Genomic DNA, 27,210 nt, shown 5'->3' on the forward strand with positions numbered 1-27,210 from the left:
CCCATACAAACAATAATTTATACCCATACAAACAATAATTTATACCCATACAAACAATCATTTATACCCATACAAACAATGATTTATACCATACAAACAATAATTTATACCCATACAAACAATAATTTATACCCATACAAACAATAATTTATACCCATACAAACAATGATTTATACCCATACAAACAATAATTTATACCCATACAAACAATAATTTATTCCCATACAAACAATAATTTATACCCATACAAACAATAATTTATACCCACACAAACAATAATTTATACCCATACAAACAATGATTTATACCCATACAAACAATAATTTATACCCACACAAATAATGATTTATACCCATACAAACAATAATTTATACCCATACAAACAATGATTTATACCCATACAAACAATAATTTATACCCATACAAACAATAATTTATACCCATACTAACAATAATTTAATACCCATACAAACAATAATTTAATACCCATACAAACAATAATTTAATACCCATACAAACAATAATTTATACCCATACAAACAATCATTTAAACCCACACAAACAATAATTTATACCCATACAAACAATAATTTATACCCATACAAACAATAATTTATACCCATACAAACAATAATTTAATACCCATACAAACAATCATTTATACCCATACAAACAATCATTTATACCCATACAAACAATAATTTATACCCATACAAACAATGATTTATACCCATACAAACAATAATTTATACCCATACAAACAATAATTTATACCCACACAAACAATAATTTATACCCATACAAACAATGATTTATACCCACACAAACAATAATCTATACCCATACAAACAATCATTTATACCCATACAAACAATGATTTATACCATACAAACAATAATTTATACCCACACAAACAATAATTTATACCCATACAAACAATAATTTACAAGAACATGGATACAACACTGCTTCATGATTTACATTCATAACTGCAATTTTTCTTATTTGTTTTTTGTTTTTGTGTTTTTGTTATTTTATGAATGTATTTTTTATTGCAGCAACTTTGGTCAGTACTGAAGAGGAACAGATATGTATTTTTCTTTACGGATCAGTCGGAACACACGGGTGAAACGGTAAGTATTACACTAGTCTACTACCCAACACACCTGATTTATATTATATTTTAGTCGGAACACACAGGTGAATGTTACCAGGTGGTAGACACTGCTGGCTGACTTTAGTCCCCGAGGTTTACACTAACCTGTATGCTACCAGGTGGTAGACACCGCTGGCTGACTTTAGTCTCCGAGGATTACCGTAACCTGTATGTAACCAGGTGGTAGTCACTGTTGGTGGATTAGTCCCCGATGTTTACACTAACCTGTATGTTACCAGGTGGTAGACACTGCTGGCGGACTTTAGTCCCCGAGGTTTACCGTAACCTGTATGTAACCAGGTGGTAGTCACTGTCGACTTTAGTCCCCGAGGTTTACTGTAACCTGTATGTTACCATGTGGTAGACACTGCTGGTGGACTTTAGTCCCCGAGGTTTACACTAACCTATATGTTACCAGGTGGTAGTCACTGTCGACTTTAGTCCCCGAGGTTTACTGTAACCTGTATGTTACCAGGTGGTAGTCACTGTCGACTTTAGTCCCCGAGGTTTACTGTAACATGTATGTTACCAGGTGGTAGACACTGTGGACTTTAGTCCCCGAGGTTTACTGTAACCTGTATGTTACCAGGTGGTAGACACTGTCGACTTTAGTCCCCGAGGTTTACTGTAACCTGTATGTTACCAGGTGGTAGACACTGTTGTCGACTTTAGTCCCCGAGGTTTACTGTAACCTGTATGTTACCAGGTGGTAGACACTGTTGTCGACTTTAGTCCCCGAGGTTTACTGTAACCTATATGCTACCAGGTGGTAGACACTGCTGGTGGACTTTAGTCCCCGAGGTTTACACTAACCTACATGCTACCAGGTGGTAGACACTGCTGGTGGACTTTAGTCCCCGAGGTTTACACTAACCTATATGTTACCAGGTGGTAGACACTGCTGGCTGACTTTAGTCCCCGAGGTTTACACTAACCTGTATGTTACCAGGTGGTAGACACTGTTGTCGACTTTAGTCCCCGAGGTTTACTGTAGCCTGTATGTTACCAGGTGGTAGACACTGCTGGTGGACTTTAGTCCCCGAGGTTTACACTAACCTGTATATTACCAGGTGGTAGACACTGTTGTCGACTTTAGTCCCCGAGGTTTACTGTAACCTGTATGTTACCAGGTGGTAGACGCTGTCGACTTAGTCCCCGAGGTTTACTGTAACCTGTATGTTACCAGGTGGTAGTCACTGTCGACTTTAGTCCCCGAGGTTTACTGTAACCTGTATGTTACCAGGTGGTAGTCACTGTCGACTTTAGTCCCCGAGGTTTACTGTAACCTGTATGTTACCAGGTGGTAGACACTGCTGGTGGACTTTAGTCCCCGAGGTTTACACTAACCTATATGCTACCAGGTGGTAGACACTGCTGGTGGACTTTAGTCCCCGAGGTTTACACTAACCTATATGCTACCAGGTGGTAGACACTGCTGGTGGACTTTAGTCCCCGAGGTTTACACTAACCTATATGTTACCAGGTGGTAGACACTGCTGGCTGACTTTAGTCCCCGAGGTTTACACTAACCTGTATGTTACCAGGTGGTAGACACTGTTGTCGACTTTAGTCCCCGAGGTTTACTGTAGCCTGTATGTTACCAGGTGGTAGACACTGCTGGTGGACTTTAGTCCCCGAGGTTTACACTAACCTGTATATTACCAGGTGGTAGACACTGTTGTCGACTTTAGTCCCCGAGGTTTACTGTAACCTGTATGTTACCAGGTGGTAGACGCTGTCGACTTAGTCCCCGAGGTTTACTGTAACCTGTATGTTACCAGGTGGTAGTCACTGTCGACTTTAGTCCCCGAGGTTTACTGTAACCTGTATATTACCAGGTGGTAGACACTGTTGTCGACTTTAGTCCCCGAGGTTTACTGTAACCTGTATGTTACCAGGTGGTAGACACTGTTGTCGACTTTAGTCCCCGAGGTTTACTGTAACCTGTATGTTACCAGGTGGTAGTCACTGTCGACTTTAGTCCCCGAGGTTTACACTAACCTGTATGTTACCAGGTGGTAGACACTGTTGTCGACTTTAGTCCCCTAGGTTTACTGTAACCTGTATGTTACCAGGTGATAGTCACTGTCGACTTTAGTCCCCGAGGTTTACTGTAACCTGTATGTTACCAGGTGGTAGACACTGTTGTCGACTTTAGTCCCCGAGGTTTACTGTAACCTGTATGTTACCAGGTGGTAGTCACTGTCGACTTTAGTCCCCGAGGTTTACACTAACCTGTATGTTACCAGGTGGTAGACACTGTTGTCGACTTTAGTCCCCTAGGTTTACTGTAACCTGTATGTTACCAGGTGATAGTCACTGTCGACTTTAGTCCCCGAGGTTTACTGTAACCTGTATGTTACCAGGTGATAGTCACTGTCGACTTTAGTCCCCGAGGTTTACACTAACCTGTATGTTACCAGGTGGTAGTCACTGTCGACTTTAGTCCCCGAGGTTTACACTAACCTGTATGTTACCAGGTGGTAGTCACTGTCGACTTAGTCCCCGAGGTTTATTGTAACCTGTATGTTACCAGGTGGTAGTCACTGTTGTCGACTTTAGTCCCCGAGGTTTACTGTAGCCTGTATGTTACCAGGTGGTAGACACTGCTGGTGGACTTTAGTCCCCGAGGTTTACACTAACCTGTATGTTACCAGGTGGTAGACACTGTTGTCGACTTTAGTCCCCGAGGTTTACACTAACCTATATGTTACCAGGTGGTAGACACTGCTGGTGGACTTTAGTGCCCGAGGTTTACACTAACCTATATGTTACCATGTGGTAGACACTGCTGGTGGTTTAGTCCCCGATGTTTACACTAACCTATATGTTACCAGGTGGTAGACACTGTCGACTTTAGTCCCCGAGGTTTACACTAACCTGTATGTTACCTGGTGGTAGACACTGCTGGTGGACTTTAGTCCCCGAGGTTTACACTAACCTATATGTTACCAGGTGATAGTCACTGTCGACTTTAGTCCCCGAGGTTTACCGTAACCTGTATGTTACCAGGTGGTAGTCATTGTTGTCGACTTTAGTCCCCGAGGTTTACTGTAACCTGTATGTTACCAGGTGGTAGTCACTGTTGTCGACTTTAGTCCCCGAGGTTTACTGTAACCTGTATGTTACCAGGTGGTAGTCACTGTTGTCGACTTTAGTCCCCGAGGTTTACTGTAACCTATATGTTACCAGGTGGTAGTCACTGTCGACTTTAGTCCCCGAGGTTTACTGTAACCTGTATGTTACCAGGTGATAGTCACTGTTGGTGGACTTTAGTCCCCGAGGTTTACACTAACCTATATGTTACCAGGTGATAGTCACTGTCGACTTTAGTCCCCGAGGTTTACCGTAACCTGTATGTTACCAGGTGATAGACACTGCTGGTGGACTTTAGTCCCCGAGGTTTACACTAACCTATATGTTACCAGGTGATAGTCACTGTCGACTTTAATCCCCGAGGTTTACCGTAACCTGTATGTTACCAGGTGGTAGTCATTGTTGTCGACTTTAGTCCCCGAGGTTTACTGTAACCTGTATGTTACCATGTGGTAGACACTGTTGGTGGACTTTAGTCCCTGAGGTTTACTGTAACCTGTATGTTACCATGTGGTAGTCACTGTTGGTGGACTTTAGTCCCCGAGGTTTACTGTAACCTGTATGTTACCAGGTGATAGTCACTGTCGACTTTAGTCCCCAAGGTTTACTGTAACCTGTATGTTACCAGGTGGTAGACACTGCTGTCGACTTTAGTCCCCGAGGTTTACTGTAACCTGTATGTTACCAGGTGGTAGTCACTGTTGTCGACTTTAGTCCCTGAGGTTTACTGTAGCCTGTATGTTACCAGGTGGTAGACACTGCTGGTGGACTTTAGTCCCCGAGGTTTACACTAACCTGTATGTTACCAGGTGGTAGACACTGTTGTCGACTTTAGTCCCCGAGGTTTACACTAACCTATATGTTACCAGGTGGTAGACACTGCTGGTGGACTTTAGTGCCCGAGGTTTACACTAACCTATATGTTACCATGTGGTAGACACTGCTGGTGGTTTAGTCCCCGATGTTTACACTAACCTATATGTTACCAGGTGGTAGACACTGTCGACTTTAGTCCCCGAGGTTTACACTAACCTGTATGTTACCTGGTGGTAGACACTGCTGGTGGACTTTAGTCCCCGAGGTTTACACTAACCTATATGTTACCAGGTGATAGTCACTGTCGACTTTAGTCCCCGAGGTTTACCGTAACCTGTATGTTACCAGGTGGTAGTCATTGTTGTCGACTTTAGTCCCCGAGGTTTACTGTAACCTGTATGTTACCAGGTGGTAGTCACTGTTGGTGGACTTTAGTCCCTGAGGTTTACTGTAACCTGTATGTTACCATGTGGTAGTCACTGTTGGTGGACTTTAGTCCCCGAGGTTTACTGTAACCTGTATGTTACCAGGTGGTAGTCACTGTCGACTTTAGTCCCCCAGGTTTACACTAACCTGTATGTTACCAGGTGGTAGACACTGCTGGTGGACTTTAGTCCCCGAGGTTTACACTAACCTGTATGTTACCAGGTGGTAGTCACTGTCGACTTTAGTCCCTGAGGTTTACTGTAACCTGTATGTTACCAGGTGTTAGTCACTGTCGACTTTAGTCCCCGAGGTTTACACTTTTTTTCTTGTTTAAAGAAGCTTGCCCGCAGAGAGATCAGAAAAATTGGCTAATAGAAAAAGATTTTTTACACATGACAGATTGTTGGAATTGTTGAGTTTTTCATTTTATTTTCCTTATAAAACGCTGAAAAGTGATATTAAAACCTCATTTTTAAATATTATTTATTTAATCGCAACCCGCAATAAGTCTAATTTGATTGACACATCAAAGAAACAAGCACGTGCACAGTGCCGCACAGTGATAACTTCAAAGGCAGCGGCGATTTACAAAGAAGATTTGCCGTTATATTCCATACATTTCCCTCTCAGGTTGAGTTTTAAAACGTCTTTTAAATACATATTCTGTAATTGTTTTCAAGAAATAAAGTCGGAAAGCCTCTAATTTTGTCACATAGAAACGTGTACTGAAGTTTATTTAGTGATCGGAGATGTGCCGTTTACCGGTCCGTCTGAGGGTAAGCCTCTTTAGCTGCTATTGTTGTAATTGAGGAGATATTGGAGCTGAATTTTCGTCAACTCATAATTAACATATACCGGTAATAACTATTACCGATTTTCAGCATTCAAACATTCAAGTTACAAATGTATATACATTTTTTTTCACTATTCATTTTGTGATTATATCAATTAAAACGGGCGATATTTTGTGAGAAAATATCGTAGAATCTGCGCTTTTAATTTCGCCGTTTCAACCCAGTATTTACGTTGTATGTTCATATATATTCCCCGTTAAATGCCGATACATGTCGATGTATCACCCCTTTGAACCAACGAGTGTCGATAAACCCATAAATATCCCACCTTATCTTTCACCGAAATCTTTTTTAATCACCCAGGTTTACAAGGTAGTCACGGGCCATTTTAAACCAGGAAGTTTAAAATATGTGACGTCTTTATGGGGTTTGGACCGATATAATACTTGATTGAAGTAATAATGTCATATTACGAAATTCCCGGTAAAAGGCTCGATGACTGGGAATACGTCCAAATTAAATTTTGGCGTGTTCGATTGTGTAGATGAAAGGGGCATTACCGCATATCCATTGACGATATACAGTCAAACCTGCCTTAGCGACCACCTGAATTAAACGACTTCCTTTCATATGCGACCGTATTTTTTCCTCCCAACGTTATTTACTATACTAATGACCTGAATTAAGCGACTACCTGTCAGACGCGACTAACGACCATCATTTCCGTGTCCCAAATGCTGAAAAGAGACTTTTTTCAGCGACTTTCCGAGTTTTAAAACGGAAGCAGAAGTCATAATCAAGAAGAAACCGGACGATCTTGTCTGCTTTCAAAGATTAAAAAATACTTCAGAAATGCATAAAATGTCTTATTCTGTCTCAAAAAATGTACTGAATTTATTATCTTTGCCCTGATAACACCCCAAAACGAACGAAACTACTTTACTTCTAAAGAATGAAAGGAGATGGGATATGGCGAAAAAACGTCCTCGCCATTCAGACGATTTTCACGAAATTTTGATAGAAAAAATACAAACATTTGCTTGGGAAGTATGAAAAAGTGAGTGAATAAACAGTCAACTTACTGTTTAACTGAAATTTATGTTCTTTTTGAGACATTAGGACAGATATTTGGCAGTTAAAAACGTCTCCATCGTTATGAAGGAAATGCAGTTACGTGACTAATAATCCGGACGGAAGTCCGGACCAGGAATTCAGGAATGCCAAATTTTTTTTTTTTTTTTTTGTAAATGTATCCGGCACTGGAAATAATCAAATTAGCCATTCAAACTTTTTGATTATTTTTTATATTAAAAAAAAAATTATTATTGTAATATGCTAAAAGAATTTAAATAGACCCTATATATATTATTGAAAATAAAAGAAAATGAATCAAATTTATAAAAATAAATATTGTACTACATATGTAGAAATGGGGATATTTTTTATATATTGTCCATTATTATAAGCATTTTATTTCATTAAGTGAATAGTGATTTTTCTTCTTTTTTTTTCTTCTTTTTTTCTTTCGTTTTCCTCAAGAGGTCTCTTACAGATTTGATTCTATTCACAATCTTAATTGATGACTGAGGTAATTCCTTTTCATATATGTGCTAATACTTGTAGCTGATAGATTTTACATATGTGGCAGAATAATTATGAACTTTCCTTTTCGGGTAATTTTCTTTGAACCTGGATTAAGAGACCACCTGTCATATGTGACCTTTTTTATTGACTCCCTTGGAAGGTCACATATGACAGGTTTGACTGTAGTTTGTCTTTGTCTGGTACGAATTTAAAGCTCTATATTCAATCATTACACAATGATAAATAGGACATACATGTATATGCTAGGTTTTATCAGGGGTCAAATCACAAGGCGACAGCAGTTGAGATTTGACCTTTCGATACTTCGTGATCTGCATGTATACCATTGATAATACTGGTTCATTACCAGGGACGCTTTTCTATCAAAGCAGACATACGGTATATATCCTTTGAAATACTTTCACTAAAAGATGGAATATTCCTAGATTTTTAATGGTGTAAGATGGAATGTTCCTAGATTTTTATGTCATCTGACCCAAAGTGTCAGGATGACCTATGGTCATCGTGCTCTGTCCGTCATCGTCCGCCGTCAGACTTTTACATTCAAAACGCTACTCCTCCTTAACCCCAAAGCGGATCACTACCAAATTTGGTGTGAAACATCAACTGGGGAGGGCGATCATGTTTTGTATAAATGAGGCTGGTCTGACCCCTAGGGATAGAAGAGCGGGCCCAGAAAGGGGGACTTTGGTGATTTTTAGCTCACCTGGACCGAAGGTCCGGTGAGCTTATGCCATGGTGCGGCGTCCGTCGTCCGTCCGTCCGTCGTCTGTCGTCCGTCGTCCGTCCGTCCGTCCGTCCGTCCGTCAACATTTGCTTCAAATCGCTACTAGTCAAAAGGTTTTTATTGGATTTTGACCAAATTTGGCCAGAAACATCCTTGGCAGAATAGAAACAGATTTTGCATAAATGGTGACTCTGACCCCCGAGGGGCCAAAGGGGCGGGGCCCAATAGGGGAAATAGAGGTAATTCCTTTAAATCGCTACTAGTCATAAAGTTATGAATGGATTTGAACCCAATTTGGTCAGAAACATCCTTGGGGGAAGGGGAACAGATTTTGCATAAATGGTGGCTCTGACCCCAAAGGGGCTAAAGGGGCGGGGCCCAATAGGGGAAAAAGAGGTAATTCCTTTAAATCGCTACTTGTCATAAAGTTATGAATGGATTTGAACCCAATTTGGTCAGAAACATCCTGGGAGGAAGAGGAATTGATTTTGCATAAATGGTGACACTGACCCCCAAGGGGCCAAAGGGGCGGGTCCCAATAGGGGAAATAGAAGCAATTCCTTTAAATCGCTACTAGTCATAAAGTTATGAATGGATTTGAACCCAATTTGGTCAGAAACATCCTTGGGGGAAGAGGAACAGATTTTGCATAAATGGTGACTCTGACCCCCAAGGGGCCGGAGGGGCGGGGCCCAATAGGGGAAATTGAGGCAATTCATTTAAATCGCTACTTGTCATAAAGTTATGAATGGATTTGAACCCAATTTGGTCAGAAACATCCTTGGGGGAAGGGGAACAGATTTTGCATAAATGGTGACTCTGACCCCCGAGGGGCCAAAGGGGCAGGGCCCATTAAGGGAAATTGAGCAATTCCTTTAAATCGCTACTAGTCATAAAGTTATGAATGGATTTGAACCCAATTTAGTCAGAAACATCCTTCGGGGAAGAGGAACAGATTTTGCATAAATGGTGACTCTGACCCAGAAGGGGCCAAAGGGGCGGAGCCCAATAGGGGAAATTGAGGCAATTCTTTTAAATCACTAGTAGTAAAAAAGTTATGAATGGATTTGAACCCAATTTGGTCAGTAGCATCCTTGGGGGAAGGGGAACAGATTTTACATAATTGGTGACTCTGACCCCTGAGGGGGCCAATGGGGCGGGGCCCAATAGGGGAAATTGAGGCAATTCATTTAAATCGCTACTTGTCATAAAGTTATGAATGGATTTGATCCCAATTTGGTCAGAAACATGTTTTGAGGAAGGAGAACAGATTTTGCATAAATGGTGACTCTGACCCCCAAGGGGCCAAAGGGGTTGGTCTCAATAGGGGAAATAGATGTAATTCCTTTAAATCGCTACTAGTCATAAAGTTATGAATGGATTTGAACCCAATTTGGTCAGAAACATCCTTGAGGGAAGGGGAATAGATTTTGCATAAATGGTGACTCTGACCCTCAAGGGGCCGGAGTGGCGGGGCCCAATAGGGAAATTGAGGCAATTCTTTTAAATCGCTACTAGTCATAAAGTTTTGAATGGATTTGATCCCAATTTGGTCAGAAACATCTTTGGGGAAGGGAAACAGATTTTGCATTAATGGTGACTCCGACCCCCAAGGGGCCAAAGGGGTGGGGCCCAATAGGGGAAATAGAGATAATTCCTTTAAATCGCTACTAGTCATAAAGTTTTGAATGGATTTGATCCCAATTTGGTCAGAAACATCCTTGGGGAAGGGAACCAGATTTTGCATTAATGGTGACTCTGACCCCCAAGGGGCCGGAGGGGCGGGGCTCAATAGGGGAAATATAGATGTAATTTCTTTAAATCACTACTAATCATAACGTTATGAATGCATGTTGTAAACGTAGAGCAGTTAGGATCCCCACACTATAACCATATATAGCATTGTTTGATGTTGACAAACAAAACAAATTGAACATGAACGTTATTTTGACATTTGGTCAAATCAAACCAGGTGAGCGATACAGGCCCCATGGGCCTCTTGTTTGCCTAAAAATCCTACACCTCCTTTACCCTTGGTCGGATTACAACCAAATTTTGTTTAAAATATCAGTGGGAGAAGGACGATCAAATTTAATTTAAATGAGGTTGGTGTGACCCCTGGGGCCTGAGAGGCAGGGCCCAAGAAACGGAACTTTGGTGAATTATTGCTTTAGAACCCTACTCCTCCTTAACCATTGGATGGATTACATCCAAATTTGGTGTGAAACATCATTGGGGAGGGCAATTATATTCTATATAAATGAGGGTAGTGTGGCCCTATAGGGACTGAGCTATAGGGCCCAAAAAGGGGAACTTTGCTGAAATTTTGCTTTAAAACCCTACTCCTCTTAAACCTTTCTGTGGATTACAACTAAAATTGGTGTGAAATATCATAACAGGATGGCAATCACAATTTATAAATGAGGCTGGTGTGACCCCTTAGGGACAGAGGGACGAGGCCCCAAATAGGGAACTTCGCCAAAATATTAAACTTTAAAACGCTACTCCTTAATGCCTAAATGGGTTTCAACCAAATTTTGGTTTGAAACATCATAAGAGGACAGCAATCATAATTTATATAAATGGGACAGGTCCGACCCTTGGGTGAAGAAGGGCGGGACCCCAAAAGGAGCACTTAGGTTAATATTGCTTTAAAACGCCACTCCTCCTTAATACCTTAATTGATTACAACCATATTTAGTATGAAACATCATTGGGGAAGGGCGATGTCCGACTCTTTGGGGCAGAGGGGCATGACCTCAAATATGGAATCTTGGTTGAAACTTTGAATAAAGATGCTGCTCTTCCTTTAAGCCAAGATGGATGAAGAACAAATTTTATCTGAAACATAACGGACTGCGTATAGATACTTTATGGTAATGATGCTTGATTGAGGGTTTTTTCCTGCTGTAAGTGTTTGTTAGATGACCGTTAAGGCCCATGGGCCTCTTGTTATCATTATAAGATTGATGTTCTTATATTTTTACCTTTATAAGATTATATATTCCTAGATATATTTCTATTGTTATAATATAGTTCCGTACCTGTGGAGATATTTCTATTGTTATAACATTGTTACGTACCTGTTGATACCCCATTGTTTTCCAGAGTTAACAAGTGTGTTTCGTTTACATATTTCAGCACATTGGAAAGCTGCCTATAAATGCTAACACGGTATTTACGAGACGGGAAAAAGAAGAGAAGAAATATGGAGGCTATGTGTTTACGATATTTGCGAGGGACAGGAATATGGAGTCGAACGTCAAGTTCAAGGTAAATGACTGCTAAACCCTTGTATACTTATTGTACGGGGAAATCTCAGGGGATATCCGACGGACTCTTGGACTATTGAAAATACACGTATTCGTATTGAATTTAAACATTTGTTTGTTTTAAAGCACTTATCTATTTTAAAATACGTATGTATAATTTAGAAACGCATGAACAATTTAATGATTCATTTTTATTTTCAAAATAAATGTTTTATAATGCGGAGGATGGTGTGTCACCTTGGAAATAAATTACGTAACGAAATCAAGTAAAACACTGGAATGATTCTGTCCCATGAGTCATTCATGATGCCACGTACATTATAGTCGCCGGCCTACTGCATTTATACATCATGAACCTCTAATGAATGCAGAATATTTGGTTACTTTGCGTTAGTTAAGCAATGAACAGCTTTCAGTTGGCAGTAATGGGCTGACGGTACCAACTGGACAAAGGCAAATTTAATGAAGCGCGCTAGGATTTGCCTTTGTCAAGGAGTATATTACATACAACAACGAAACGATATCTTCAACATCCATGACTGTTCACTGAACCATGACATATCGAAGACAGTCAACGGTATACTTTACACCATACTCCGGGATCACCTAAGGACAAAATTGACAACAAAAACTAACCTCTTGTAAATAAGATGGATCCTTGTGCATATATAGTATACAAATCGTAGGATATATTGTTTGATTAGCCGTCCGTGCTACAAAGCGTTTCAGAAGAACTTTTGAACCTCAGAGAGATTTATTTATCAGCTGTCTCATGTATTAGACAATCCTTACCTACCAATATAAACTGTCTGCCTCATGTAGAACATTTTATCTTGGTAGGTTATTTGTTCAGTTTTTAGTTAAACAGTATTTAAAAAAGTAGGGACTCATCAATGATTTAAAGTCATTTTGGGCAACAGGCGTGATATATGGGTTCGCGGCGAATGTCGTTCTTATAATAAATCATGCGCACTTTAAAATAAAGTTTCGTGGAATTGAAGTTCCCTCACATAAGATGAAAGTGATACATGTAGGTAATTTCTTTAATATTATACTTCCTGAAACATTGCTCCAACGTGTGGGTTATCAAAACGAACTGTAAAACATTTACGTCGTAAATTGTGAAATGTCATAATTTAACAGACATATCAAATATCGTCTGAACACGTACAAAGTTTTTTTTTTGAAGTTACAATCGAAACTTTTAATAGTCTTGATGTCCTTCATCCTCAGTTCTGTCTAGAGACAGGAGGACAAATCCATCCCCTAATGGAGATCCGAGGTGTGTGGTTCGATCTTTACCTAAGGTTGTCAGGAAGCAGAGAAACCGGACTACTTTGTCCATCGGCGATTTACCTTATTCTTATTCGTTCTAATAACACGCAACGATGTTTATTGAGGTAGCCACAAACTACTACAAAATGATACCGTCTAAATTGACTCTGGATATTCCCTTCGCGGGTTATAAATCCAGGTAAAAGACCTACAATCAGATCTGTCTTAACACATTTGTTTGGGGTGATAAACCCAGCAAAAACGTACAACATGTAGTTATATCAAATAGTGGACATCTCAACACAACCTATATAGTCTAGCGACTCTGGATATTACGGATGCAGGGAATATGGATTGGATGTAATTAAACAGGTTTTTTTTTTAGACCACACGTTTCTGCTGATTCCCGTCCTGGATTCTAAATCAAATTCTGAAAAAAAAATCCCTTGTGTAGAGACTTTTTTATGTGACTGTCTGTATCTAATTTTATATATGTATTGTATTCGTGAAACAAATGTTTGTTTACAGATTTGATATCTCGCATGAACAAAAGACCAAATGTACAAGACCATTTTTCATTTAGGGCATTTAAACATGTCATCCACTAAGTATTGTCTTTAGCAGGAGTTATCAAAGTTAGATTTCTACATTATTGGTGGAATTTAATGTTTCAGACAAACAAAAAATCCGCGATGGAACAATGGCGAGGGTATATCTCCATAGTAGCCAAGGTAAGAAAACTTATCTTAATTTAGTAACAATGGCGAGGGTACATCTCCATAGCAGCCAAGGTAAGAAAACTTATCTTAATTTAGTCGTTTCAATGGCGAGGATCTTTCTTATATAGACCTCAACACTGAATTATTCTGATTTAATTATGAAAACTTACTAGCCACAGTTGCTAATTACTATAACTGATTATGAAAACCTGTTAGCCACATATGATAGTTATTTAGATTTAATTATGACAGATTACTACCCACAATTCATTGTCCAGATTTAATGAAGAACATTACCTAGCCACAGTTGCCTTATTAGGACTATGTAAATGCTCTTGTATTTATCTAGTTGCACTGATTTGATGATTTCTGAACAACAATATTTCAGGAAAGGCTTCTACCTCTTACCACGGAAGAGTGTATTTTTGTTGTAGGGTACGATAACACAAGACCTCGACCTCCCGACATATTGTAATAAAGACTGTATTTCTGTTGTAGGATTTGATACCTCCCGACCTTGACCTTCCAACAGATTGTATTCAAGAAATGGGTTTCATCCGTGCGGAACTACGGCGGACCACAAAAGAACCGGAAGTTCAACGGAGCGTGCACACAAACTTCAGTAGGGACAGTGGCATTCTGCATGACTCTATCAGTAGTGTAACTGTAACTACGGAACGCACTTCCGCTTCCGGTGGCTCCTCAGGAGGAAGTGGAACGAGCTCTGCCTATAGTGAGGGAGGGAGAGGCAAGGTAACTTCTTCCATTCTTCCATTTCAACAATTTCATTGAACCTAAAAAAAGGAAAAAAAAAAAAAAAAGACTTCTTCCATTTCTGAATATATACAGAAATCTCGTCTAAGGAAATCGGCGACAACAAGTCATAAACCTCACTTGACCGACATAACTGATTCATAGTTCGGTTTACGTGGTATAAATATACCCGATCTTGTGATCAGACATCACAAAATAATACTGACGTACTATGGTGTTTAGATCAGCTCCTCCTGCTGAAGAAATTTGTTTGGAGTTCGTTCAGTTCTTTATTTGTAGTTCAGCTTGTTTGAGTTGATTGGTCTAGGCATTTTTCGGCATAGTCGTATAATATTCTTTTGGCCTCGGATATGACGCGACAGGTGGCGTTACTGGTCAAAATTAAGTATGTGATTGGTCAATGTAGCGGTAAATGAAAAATGCAGATATGCAGTTAAAAACGAAACAAAGTCAAGATTGAATGCAAGCTGAATTAGTGAATGTATCTTTTCAAATGACACATTAATAAAATTATATTCCTGATTCAAATGCAGTCTTATTATCACCAAAAATGATTCAAACTGATATAATTTTGTTATCCGTGCTGAAACCAGAGACATATGTGTATATGTCTGCTTAAAGGCATTAATTCGTTGAATAACCAACAGCATTACAACTATGCCGTTAATCTTTTTTTTAAAAGATATTTCTGTTTCGGATTCTTTCTGTTTACGATAAAGACGATAGACAATAATATTTCAGAGACACAAATTCTCAAACAATCCCAATGGGGATGACGTGTATCCCAGCTGGTTCATTTCCAACTGTTCCCGCGAGAAAGCGGTGGCCATATTCACAAAGGTCGGTACGAAGTATGGGAATACTTTGATGAGGGAAAGTGCTCAATCGGCGTCCCAGGGTACCTACGTCATCAGCTACTGTTCTGGGATTAAGGACAGGTAAATTCCTCTTTTTAGTAACACAATGCAAATCTTATTTTTTTTGGAATCCCAGCTATTGTCAATATTATATACAAATATAAATGATTTTAACAACCAATGGATTTCCTACATTATTTTGTATTCTTTCAGATTGCAAGCAGAAGGGTTTGTGAAATTTGAATGAGTCTTTATTTATTCGATTACATATTAGACGGTGACGTCACTCATCTTTGACGGCATATAAGTTGCCAGAAGCTCTGCAGTTTGGGGCCGCAGTGGTTAAGCTGTCCCGACACTTTATCACTAGCCCTCCACCTCTGGGTTGCGAGTTCGAAACCTACGTGGGGCAGTTGCCAGGTACTGACCGTAGGTCGGTGGTTTTTCTCCGGGTACTCCGGTTTTCCTCCACCTCCAAAACCTGGCACGTCCTTAAATGACCCTGGCTGTTAATAGGACGTTAAACAAACTGCAGCTAACCCACGTATTTATCATTTTGCCATGAACTCCCCATTTGTCTATCAGATATTTTAAACCTGTACTGCTTTCAAAGGTCTCTGTTTGTGATCACTCTTCTTTTGTTTATACAGAATACCTGTTTGTGATCACTCTTCTTGTATTAATACAGAATACCTGTTTGTGATCATGTGTTTATACAGAAAACCTGTTTGTGATCATGTGTTCATACAGAAAACCTGTTTGTGATCATGTGTTTATACAGAAAACCTGTTTGTGATCATGTGTTTATACAGAAAACCTGTTTGTGATCATGTGTTGATACTGAATACCTGTTTGTGATCATGTGTTTATACAGAATACCTGTTTGTGATCATGTGTTTATACAGAATACCTGTTTGTGGTCATGTGTTTGTACAGAATACCTGTTTGTGATCATGTGTTTATACAGAAAACCTGTTTGTGATCATGTGTTTATACAGAATACTTGTTTGTGATCATGTGTTGACACAGAATACCTGTTTGTGATCATGTATTTATACAGAATACCTGTGTGTGATCATGTGTTTGTACAGAATACCTGTTTGTGATCATGTGTTGACACATAATACCTGTTTGTGGTCATGTGTTTGTACAGAATACCTGTTTGGGATCATGTGTTGACACAGAATACCTGTTTGTGATCATGTGTTGACACAGAATACTTGTTTGTGATCATGTGTTTGTACAGAATACTTGTTTGTGATCATGTGTTTATACAGAATACATGTTTGTGATCATTCTTCATTTGTTTATACCGAATACTTGTTTGTGATCATGTGTTTATACAGAATACCTGTTTGTGATCACGTGTTGACACAGAATACCTGTTTGTGAACATGTATTTATACAGAGTACCTGTTTGTGATCACTCTTCTTTTGTTTATACAGAATACCTGTGTGTGATCACTTTAAGGTGCTTAGGACGTATGCTGGATTTAGAATCGACGTTGACACAAAGGTTTGTTTCGGGAGAATGATTTTAGGCAACGTAACACATTTTTATGAACAAACTTACATCACTACAAAACATTTAATTGCATATGCTTCCGTAAATGCATTCATCACAAAGGCCCCAAATACATCCATTAATCCCAAATAACTACAATATTAGAACATATATATATTTTAAGGCACCAACGGAAGATGAAATGCACGAGGTTGACCTGATAAAGGTCAACCGGTGAACAGTAAAAATTATTACATGTAAAAAAGTTCCGTTTTATTCCTCATATTGACGTAAACGTAATACAGCACATTCCACAGTTTTAGATTGCGATACATGTTATAAGGAATAGTAATATTCATTGCTATTAAACTAAACTAGTCTCCTTAAAATGTATATCTTATTTTGAGAGACATAGTTTATTGCCTAATTCACATGAAACGTTATGATTTAATAATTCAAACCTTATCGAGTTTATTAATATTTTGAAAAAAATGAACAAATGTAATATTTGTATTATGCTTTATTTGCAGCACGCGGATATGACAAATCTGACTGACGTTATGATATTTTTCATCAAGTTAAATGGTTCCGATCGCACCCAATCACTTACCACCAACGATCTCATCCTTCTCGGGCTCGAAGATTCAGGATACGCAACGTACTTGCCTGAAAAAGGTAAACATTCCTTACGATAAAAATTCGGTTACTTAAAAAACATACAGATGTACTGACCTGATCAAGCAACAACATTATATTTACCTGATTGTGAGTTAAAAAAATGTAAAATTAGATAATTGCAGAAAATGATTGTTTGGAAATATATTTCTTGGAGTTATCATTTTAGATATAGCAGTAACACTTTACAATATGGATATTAAACATTCAGCATTAAGTTTATTTATATTTAGACTTATTGTCAAATCGTAAAAACAGATAATTGCAGAAAATGATTGTTTGGAAATATATAATTGGAGTTAGCTGAAGATCCGCCTGTATGCTTCAAAGGGAGTTGAGGAAATCTATGACTGGTTGTTAAAAGGCCGACAACCACGGATAATGATTTGTGAACTGCTTTTAGATGGCTATATTGCTGTGATAGATAAAAACATCAATAAATTATAATGAATTATAGAGACCAGAGAAGTATAGGCACTGCCGGTTGTGCTTTAAGCTGAAACGCATAAATTGGTTTCTGTTTAATCTTATTGTTCTGGTTTAAATCTGATTTGGTTTGTGATCAGATCCGGGCATTGTTTCATCCTCCTTTTCGCGTGTTACAGTAGCGGACCCATCTCCACGGAATCCCTCAGCTATATCACGTACGAACCAGGTCCGAGAAGAACGAGAAAGGAAAAATTCGGAACCTCCGCCAGGTGAGTCTATTTATACGCTTTACATGATCTTGGTATATATGAGCACTAATGATTTATTTTAAGTTTATATGATATATATTACCATTTATGTTTATATAATATATATTAAAATGTAGTTTTTTTGTAATACATAGTTTTTTACGATTAAAAAAAATATTTATAGCTAATTAATAGCATTAGTCACGCATCTTTTCAAGATTTGTCACTTTTATATTGTTTTCATATGTATTCAATGAATGAATCTATTGTAGCAATTATATTTTAAAGTCAGTACAAGGTTCATTACTTCATATTTGTTTCATTATTTTTAATTTTGGTAACGTTTTCCATTAATAATATATTGCTTTAGCAATTTTATCAAATAATAATAATAACAATGATTAAAAATAATAATAATAATAATAAAATAAAATGATATAAAAGATAAGAAATACCCTCGACAAAACGTACGTATATACGTGATTATGAGTGTCAAAGCTTTTACAAAGTACATACATGTAATGACATATTGAAGGTAACACAAAACGTCGTGGTGAGTATTTCAATCCATCCACCTAACACAAACTATACGGACATCACGTTTTATACCAAGATATATACGCGTGGCTTACAAATTGAATTTACCTCGAATATTCAAAGGACTACAACACAAACTTTCAATTTAATTCTTTGATATTATTTAATAACACCGCTTATCACCGCCTTCAAACACAAATACCGCATATTTAACAAGCGCCAAACAGAATACTTTTGATACACGTATCAGATGAAGTGTGTGGCTACAAATGACGGTTTACAAACAACGCCTTATGAAATGAGATCTGAATAAACAAACATTTAATGGAATAGACTTAGAGGCGACTAAGGTTTTCTACAAAGCCCCTAAGAGAGTATTTGTTTGTTTTTAAAAATGGGAAAATAGACATAAAATGTCAAAAATCAAATTCTGTCATGACCCTTTATTTATGATAAATATATAATTTTGTTTATTTCTATCATTTATGAAAAATATTTCTTTATATCTATTATTTATGAAAAAATATCGAATAATATCTATCATTTAGGAAAAGTATGAAATAATATTTATCACTTATGATGAATGAGTGTATCACTTATGATAAATATAAAATTATATTATGATATCACTTATGATAAATATTGAATTATATCTATTATTTATGATAAAAATTGAATTATATCTATCCTTTATAATAACACGCTCTATATCTTGTAACGTGAATGACACAAATTACTAGATATATGATTTTACGAATTGGTGTGGTTTATATTAGAAATTTTTGCTGCTTTTTATTAATATATGATATACATACCATCTATTCACGCATTTAATATCACTTTGGATGGAATCTATTTTATTTTGGTCTTAAAAAAAATACGTTCGGGAAACTAATAAAACAATTGTGTAATCTATAATCATGGTTATACATGAATGCTGATTTTCTGTGCACGTGCATGACGAACAATTCTTTGAGCATTGTTAAAACCATTTAGAGTGGCACCAAGCCCTGGGACGTCGTTGCTAAATATTTTGTTTTGTTGACTCGCAATTCCCAGATAACACTATATTGTTGGCCCAACGGCGCAAACGCGACTGTCGTATGTCAACGTTGGCCCAATGGTAAACTCAAGCTGTGTGTCCAACGGTCGCATCTCGTCGTTGGCCCACCGTCGGTGACTTTTTTTTTTAAATCTAGACAAATCACATGACATGATTTCATTATTTTGAAGTGTAATATTTTAAAGTGGGTTTTAGAATAAATACACAGGACTGCACTTACGTCATTCACTGGTTTTTAACGTGAAGAATATGACGGACACATCATTAAGCGTTTCTTATATACTATGAGACCTACTGGCATATTTAAATATATATACATTTTGTAGCAATCTTTAGCTATCTGTATGGTGACACATCTTTCTCTCACTGGTACACGATGTCACCATTGTGTCCACAACTGTCTCTGGTGGGGTTTCTTCTTCCATATACCTGAACATCCAGGTCAAAATATAAACAAGACATAGCAATCTAGTGCGTTAGTGTGGTACTTCTGGGTACTGGTTTGGATGTTTATCAATTTTGTAGTTTTGTGTGATTAATAAACAAAAATAAACCAGATTGATGTCCACTGATATGTTAACATGAGAAAGACGTATGGGTTTTAGTTTTACTTAAAACTATGAGTTGATATCGAGCATGTTCATGCAATAAATATATGTTCCTTACAGAATGTATATTCAAACACGGTTGTCTTTCCGACTAAAACAAAACGCTTTAATAATATACACTCAACGTTATGGTTTCATTTCGTGCTCGTTATCCCAATTAATAAAACTATGAATATTCCAATTAATGATAAACATATGCTATAGCTAATTTGTCTAATTACCACAATCGATCAATCAAGACTTATCATCAACCTGTCAACCACGTGGAAATGTGTGTACTCTTTTGAAAAGGAGGTGTATGATACCTTCAGGTAGCATATGTGTTAAGGTGAATTTGTATTATACCTCATATTGAGTGTTCACGTATTCTCAATTTAAGATTACGACTACGAACCCGCAGTTTCGGTACCAAGACCTAAAACTGTAACGGGTGCAACACTTCAAAACGAGATGAGAAAGTTTAAAGGGGAACAAGCTCAGGCTAAAGGTTTGGTCTAGTTTGTATATTTATACACAGCCACAAACATAAACCTACATACTAGTTACAATGTTTAGATACTTAACTTTGCAGTAAAATGTATTTGAAATAACGCTTATTCAATAACGTATGTTTCTGATTATGGAAGAACTACTTCTATTGTAGTTCACAATCAGATCTATGATGTGGTATATCAAATGACATGTATGGTTGATTTCAAGACCGCATTCAAATCAGACAATAATATCGTACTAGTTTTAGTGTTTTCCAGTATAATCTGTATAGTATCTGATATGGTTATTATCATGATGTTTATTCACATTATATAGTTTCATTCAGCTTTAATTGACCATTTGTATTTCCCAGCTATAAACATAATATTGTCACTTACAATGACTTGATTGTACACTTCCCAGGATAATAATATAATAATAAAAATGATAATGATATAATACATATCTAGACATTAGCTTGTTTCATAGAACTGATTGTTATTTTGATATACAATATAAAAATGTAAACATCTACGTTCACATTAAACTGATTGGTCACGACATTTATGGCAGTCTTAAATTCTTTCGATTTTTACAATAATGTTTCGGACTACCCTAATGCTAAACCACATGAAGCTTATGATAACAATGACAGCTAACAGTAGAAATTTGTAGAATGTATGTAATTATATCGTAATGAACACCAGATCCTCGTTTATTCCGCAGATAGTGTTATTTTTAATATTCTACGACTGTTTACAAGGTCAATGTTTAAGTTAATGTTCGCCCCGGGTTTAAGGAATGGAAACATTCCGATGCTTGTCTGCAACTGCTAACTCTTTGTCGATTTGTCGACGTTTATAATCACGACAATAGTTATGACTGTTATGAAAAAAAATAATTTTCTATTTTCTATTTTCCTTTACCCCTTTTCGAAAATAGAATAAAACATGTTTAATTAAATACACGTAAGATATAATTAGAGAAAGATATGACCCATGTCGTAGTTTCCTCAGAAGTTGAGATTTGCCTTTATGAAAACAGGGGGGGGGGGGATGTCATCGATACCGTCGTTGTTGCATTCATTGTCTAACAGCATTAGTATTATAATATTATCCTAACACATTTCTGGACTAGCGAATCATTAACTCTATTAACAATAGTGATTAGATATTAATAATATATTTGAATGTATATATCACGTTATTTGCACCTTAGAACCTGGCCGTAGTAGCAGACACTTGCACCATGAAATGACTGGTAGCCATACTGTCGCCCCCATGCGAAAGGGCGGTCGCACTGAACTGCCACCCCATGTACGTGCAAGTATGCCCGACCCGACGCGGATTAAAAAATCTTCCCAAACAGCAGGTAGGTTATTCTGAACAAATACGTTTAATTTATATTTCGCGCCAATTTTCGAGTCGCGAAAACAGCAAGCTAATACTTACGCTAAATAGCGCTTTAATAAAACATTTTGCGATTTAGCGTGTATTAGATTTTCATTTTTGCTTGTCATGTATCTGATTATATATTTAGATATATTTTGTTTTGCTACGAGGTACGCATCAATTGATATAAGTCAGGATATCATTGAATAATGATTAAGTGCTTTCTTTATACATACCTTAAACAAAGTTTTTCAGAAATATTGATTTGAGGTGAATGTCAGAAAATCAAATTTCTTGTTAGGATTGATCCAGATCACTGTTAGCGTTGAACAGTGTGGATCACAGTATTGATATTTATTTTAACAACTTACTTGTCATGTCAATTACAATTCTATTTTTTATATGGAAAATATTTGTGTCAGCAAAGACAAATGTTTTGTACCTCAAGGTGCTTTTACATTAGAGGGAATTAGTTGAAAAATAATTGATGTATCTTAAAGCAAAGTGTGAGCGACGAAGGTTTGGAGAGCGGGAGGTGGGAGGGACGAAGGTTTGAGGGGTGCAGATGGGAGAGACGGAGATGAGGGGGACAGAGTTGGGAGGGACGGAGGTGGGAGGGACTGAGGTGGGAGGATGGGGTCCCTGATATTCTCTCTAATTTTCAACGCCAAAAGATATTGGTTTTTGCTAAGAAACGTCACAGTAAAGTAAATATTTAATATCATATATACAAACCTTGATACTCTTCACTAAAATGCAAATATGCTGTGAAAGTACAGGGATTGAATTAATGTTTTCGAAATGTGTCATTCAGATCCATGCTTATGATGCGTTCGGTTACACGTCTTTAAATGTGTGATTCGTTTATACAATTATTATCTTGTGAAATGAATATGAATGACATAATTGACAAAAATATACAAAATATCAATACATAATTCATTTGTTATTCCTGTTGTTTCATTTGCGAATGTCGGGAACAGTATATCTACCATTTTGGTAATCATATAGCCTTCACATAAATGGCTGTGGTCAGTGAAGTACACTTATTTTTTATATGACATATCCTTTGCTTCCACAGCCTCATGGCAAAAAGACTTCCATGTTCATCCTAAAGCCAGTCCGCCAAAACAAAGAGAGGAAACTCCACCACCACCTTGTGAAGCGACCCCTGTTTTAGGCTATGAAAACGACAAGCCTGGTTTTGACAAAAGTAAGTAAATATTGTAGTATATAAATTACTACTTTGATAAATGCCAAGCACTGCAGGCCTCCCTAGCTCATCAAGTTACGCACTGGAAAACCAGGGACCATCTACTGCATTAGAATAGATATTGACACATTGTTTTCGGTAGTAATGGTATCTGTATGATTAGGATATGAGGTTAGTTTGTATCATTGTGAATGCCGCTTAATTCTTATTTTCATTAACACGTCTGTGATATTTGTTAAATATTTACTAAGCCGAAATAATTGACCAGAGTGCACATTTAAATTCGTATGCTCTAATTGCGGGACAGTAAGTTAATGGTTTGTAAGTGAATCAGTTGTGGTTGATACAGTTGAATTCGTATGTTCTAACTGCGGGACAGTAAGTTAATGGTTTGTAAGTGAATCAGTTTAGGTTGATACAGTTGAAATCCTATGTTCTAACTGCGGGACAGTAAGTTAATGGTTTGTAAGTGAATCAGTTATGGGTTGATACAGTTGAATTCGTATGCTCTAACTGCGGGACAGTAAGTTAATGGTTTGTAAGTGAATCAGTTTAGGTTGATACAGTTGAATTCCTATGTTCTAACTGCGGGACAGTAAGTTAATGGTTTGTAAGTGAATCAGTTTAGGTTGATACAGTTGAATTCCTGATATTGTTATGTACGTTTGTTAATGACCTCTAAACGCTCTATTATCAAATTACAGTGACACCTGGACACACAATGGACGCCCATAGTCCTGAAATACAGCCACCAAGTTATATGGCACCGGCTCCCCCACTTATGGAGCCTTCCGGTGTGTTTCCATATATATTTTACTAACCCCTGATAGTATATGCTTGGACCCTGGTCTCCCTCCCTATATTCTAAGCACCTTGTATCATGGCCGATTTCTTTTGTATTCCTGTACATTAGCCACCTACCCACCTACCACTTATTTCTCATTATTGGCTGACTGTAACCATTCTCGTACGTGAAAGTACATTTAATTATTTTCATCATTGCGATATATCAAAGTTAAAAAAAAACAAAAAACAAAAACAAAAAAAAACAAAAAACAAAAAAAGTTTCACCGTAATAAAATATAACACTTTGACAGCTAACACCAATGATCAGAGAAAAATTAATGTATATCAAATTGACCTATCAAAAAGTTTGATAAAGTTATAAACAGATCATAATAGTAAAGTCATAACTTTCAGATTATTTTGGACATCCGTAGTACTTTAGGTATTTGCTTGGAATGAAAATGAAACAAACAACAATTAATAGTTTCTGCAGTAAAACATCACTTTGTGTGGTTAGTAATTTGGTTAATTTCACAGCAGCAGTGAAATTTACGCAAATGTCAGATACCACACTCGTGAAATGTATTAGTTATATTAACGCACACAGCGCTAGTTCATGTAGATTATATATATTGTCACGAAGTTAGACTAGAGCATATGCTAGCATAGTATTTATATCCATTATCATAAAAGTCATATTACCATTTACATATGCTAGTACAATATTTATATCCGTTATCATAAAAAGTCATATTATCATTTACATTCCCTAGCACAGTATTTATATTCAGTATCATAAAAGTCATATTACCATTTAGCACAGTTTTTATATCCGTTATCATAAAAGTCATATTACCATTTACATACGCTAACAAAGTATTCATATCCAGTATCATAAAAGTCATATTATCATTTACTTACTCTAAGACATTATTTATGTCCAGTATCATAAAAGTCGTATTATTATTTACATACTCTTAGACATTATTCATGTCCAGTATCATAAAAGTCATATTATCATTTACTTACTCTAAGACATCATTTATGTCTCGTATCATAAAAGTCATATTATCATTTACTTACTCTAAGACATCATTTATGCCTCGTATCATAAAAGTCATATTATCATTCACAGACGTTATACAGCCATCAGTGGATGCACCGGTGCTAAAAACTCAAGAAATACCGTTGAAATCTTCTGGTATTTACAATATTAGCTTGATAACTAACAACCTGTATCCGTCGTAAAGTCCGTAACAAATCTCCAAACTGTTCTCAAGATATTTAACTATATTCAAGTATCAATGCTTTCATTGTAATTTGAAGCCCACTGACTGATTAGAAATTGTGAAATATATTATAGGATCTTATCATTCAAAGTCAAAACACGAGGTACACTATTTTTTGAGTTTTGAAGGAATTATGAACATTCATGCTTCGACACTTCAAGCAAGGAATAATGGAATATGTATTCAATGTATCTCGTTGAAAAGATACCACGATCGTAATTTGACCATATTTTATCATAAAGAAATAAAGAATTACGTTTTTTAGCACGAACAATCATCAACCTTATTATAAGTAACATAAACGATTAAAGGGTATACAAGGAATCGGGTTTCATAATACAGTTCTGGAGGTCATGTTTTTTGCCTTGGGTGTTTTAACGTATATTCATATTTCGAATGACGTCATAGAGAAACATATAGAGACATGCAGACTATTGTATTTTATTTCAAGTAATTTGTTCCAAGATACATATTTATTCAACCGAACCAAAATATTTAACAATATACCACTATATAGGTTAATATATATTTATATAACCTGTGCTAATACTGTTATTCAGAAGCTAGAACTTGCTGAAGAATATGGTCATATATGTACTCTGAACGCACTCAGTTAACCTTGTTGAGCGTTGTAATTAAATATGTATTTCGTAAGTAGGCAGTTGTATACTAAAAATGAAACAATTTAAGTAACATAACATTTAATTTAATATACCTGTTTATGCATTTAGGAACAAGGTTCTTGCTATTAGCTTAATGCTGTTTGTGTAAATTAAATACCTCATTGAAATGAAATGTCTGTCAATTATGACGTGATGTTTATATATTCGGAATCAGCGCATTTCCTGCGTATAAAGTTAATTAACCGTTCTCAATTGCTAATGGGAAAATTAAATACTGAATTTGACATGTAGCGGAAATGTATCCCGCACTGGTTAAGAGTATAATATATACATATATCACGATCTCGATGTTAATTGTATAAATGATTTGTGACTTGGTGAAAATTGTTTGCAGATAAAAACATTCAGAAAATGAATTCTTCGTATTTCTATGCAAACTTGCTACGATTAATGATATTCTGTAAAAACTTGGACCAGGAAAATGTTATTATTCATGGTATTGACCTATAAAACATGTTATTTTTCATGATACTGACCTATAAAAACACAATTCGTTGAATTTACAGTAATATCAGGACAAACAATGGATGTTCATAGCCCTGAAATACCACCGCCTCACCATAGGGCACCAACCCCTCCCCACAATTCTGGAAATGGTGTGTAACCCGTGTAGCCACATATATATACATGTATAATACGTTTGTATTGCTTATCTCATCTTCATTTGTTTTATTTTCTGGTAAATCATGACAAGAGATACTCAGAATAACTTCACCCGTTATTTGTTTTTCTCTCTGGATTTTCTTGTGTATGAAGTCACTCATTATTCATATCTATATTCATATGCACATTTGCT

General features: G+C 36.9%; 1 protein-coding gene across 22 annotated transcripts in view; it reads left to right on the plus strand.

The window, feature by feature from the left end:
- LOC117335174 (serine/arginine repetitive matrix protein 1-like) overlaps window positions 1-27,210 on the plus strand; it is a 68,680-nt gene that overhangs the window by 21,638 nt on the left and 19,832 nt on the right. For 6 of the 22 annotated variants that reach the window (XM_033895154.1, XM_033895145.1, XM_033895134.1 and 3 more), the window contains exons 2-16: window positions 1,059-1,133; window positions 11,762-11,893; window positions 13,842-13,898; window positions 14,385-14,639; window positions 15,387-15,598; window positions 16,964-17,033; window positions 17,552-17,696; window positions 18,302-18,394; window positions 18,909-18,926; window positions 20,961-21,068; window positions 22,271-22,423; window positions 23,525-23,656; window positions 24,361-24,450; window positions 25,578-25,643; window positions 26,921-27,010. In XM_033895154.1, coding sequence (XP_033751045.1) covers window positions 1,059-1,133; window positions 11,762-11,893; window positions 13,842-13,898; window positions 14,385-14,639; window positions 15,387-15,598; window positions 16,964-17,033; window positions 17,552-17,696; window positions 18,302-18,394; window positions 18,909-18,926; window positions 20,961-21,068; window positions 22,271-22,423; window positions 23,525-23,656; window positions 24,361-24,450; window positions 25,578-25,643; window positions 26,921-27,010 — 1,696 coding nt within the window. The remainder of the gene's footprint in view (window positions 1-1,058; window positions 1,134-11,761; window positions 11,894-13,841; window positions 13,899-14,384; window positions 14,640-15,386; window positions 15,599-16,963; window positions 17,034-17,551; window positions 17,697-18,301; window positions 18,395-18,908; window positions 18,927-20,960; window positions 21,069-22,270; window positions 22,424-23,524; window positions 23,657-24,360; window positions 24,451-25,577; window positions 25,644-26,920; window positions 27,011-27,210) is intronic. The other 16 variants (XM_033895142.1, XM_033895153.1, XM_033895147.1 and 13 more) reach the window with 9 other exon arrangements.

The sequence above is a fragment of the Pecten maximus genome, chromosome 9 (assembly GCF_902652985.1).
Source record: "Pecten maximus chromosome 9, xPecMax1.1, whole genome shotgun sequence".
NCBI classification, from domain to species: Eukaryota; Metazoa; Mollusca; class Bivalvia; order Pectinida; family Pectinidae; genus Pecten; species Pecten maximus.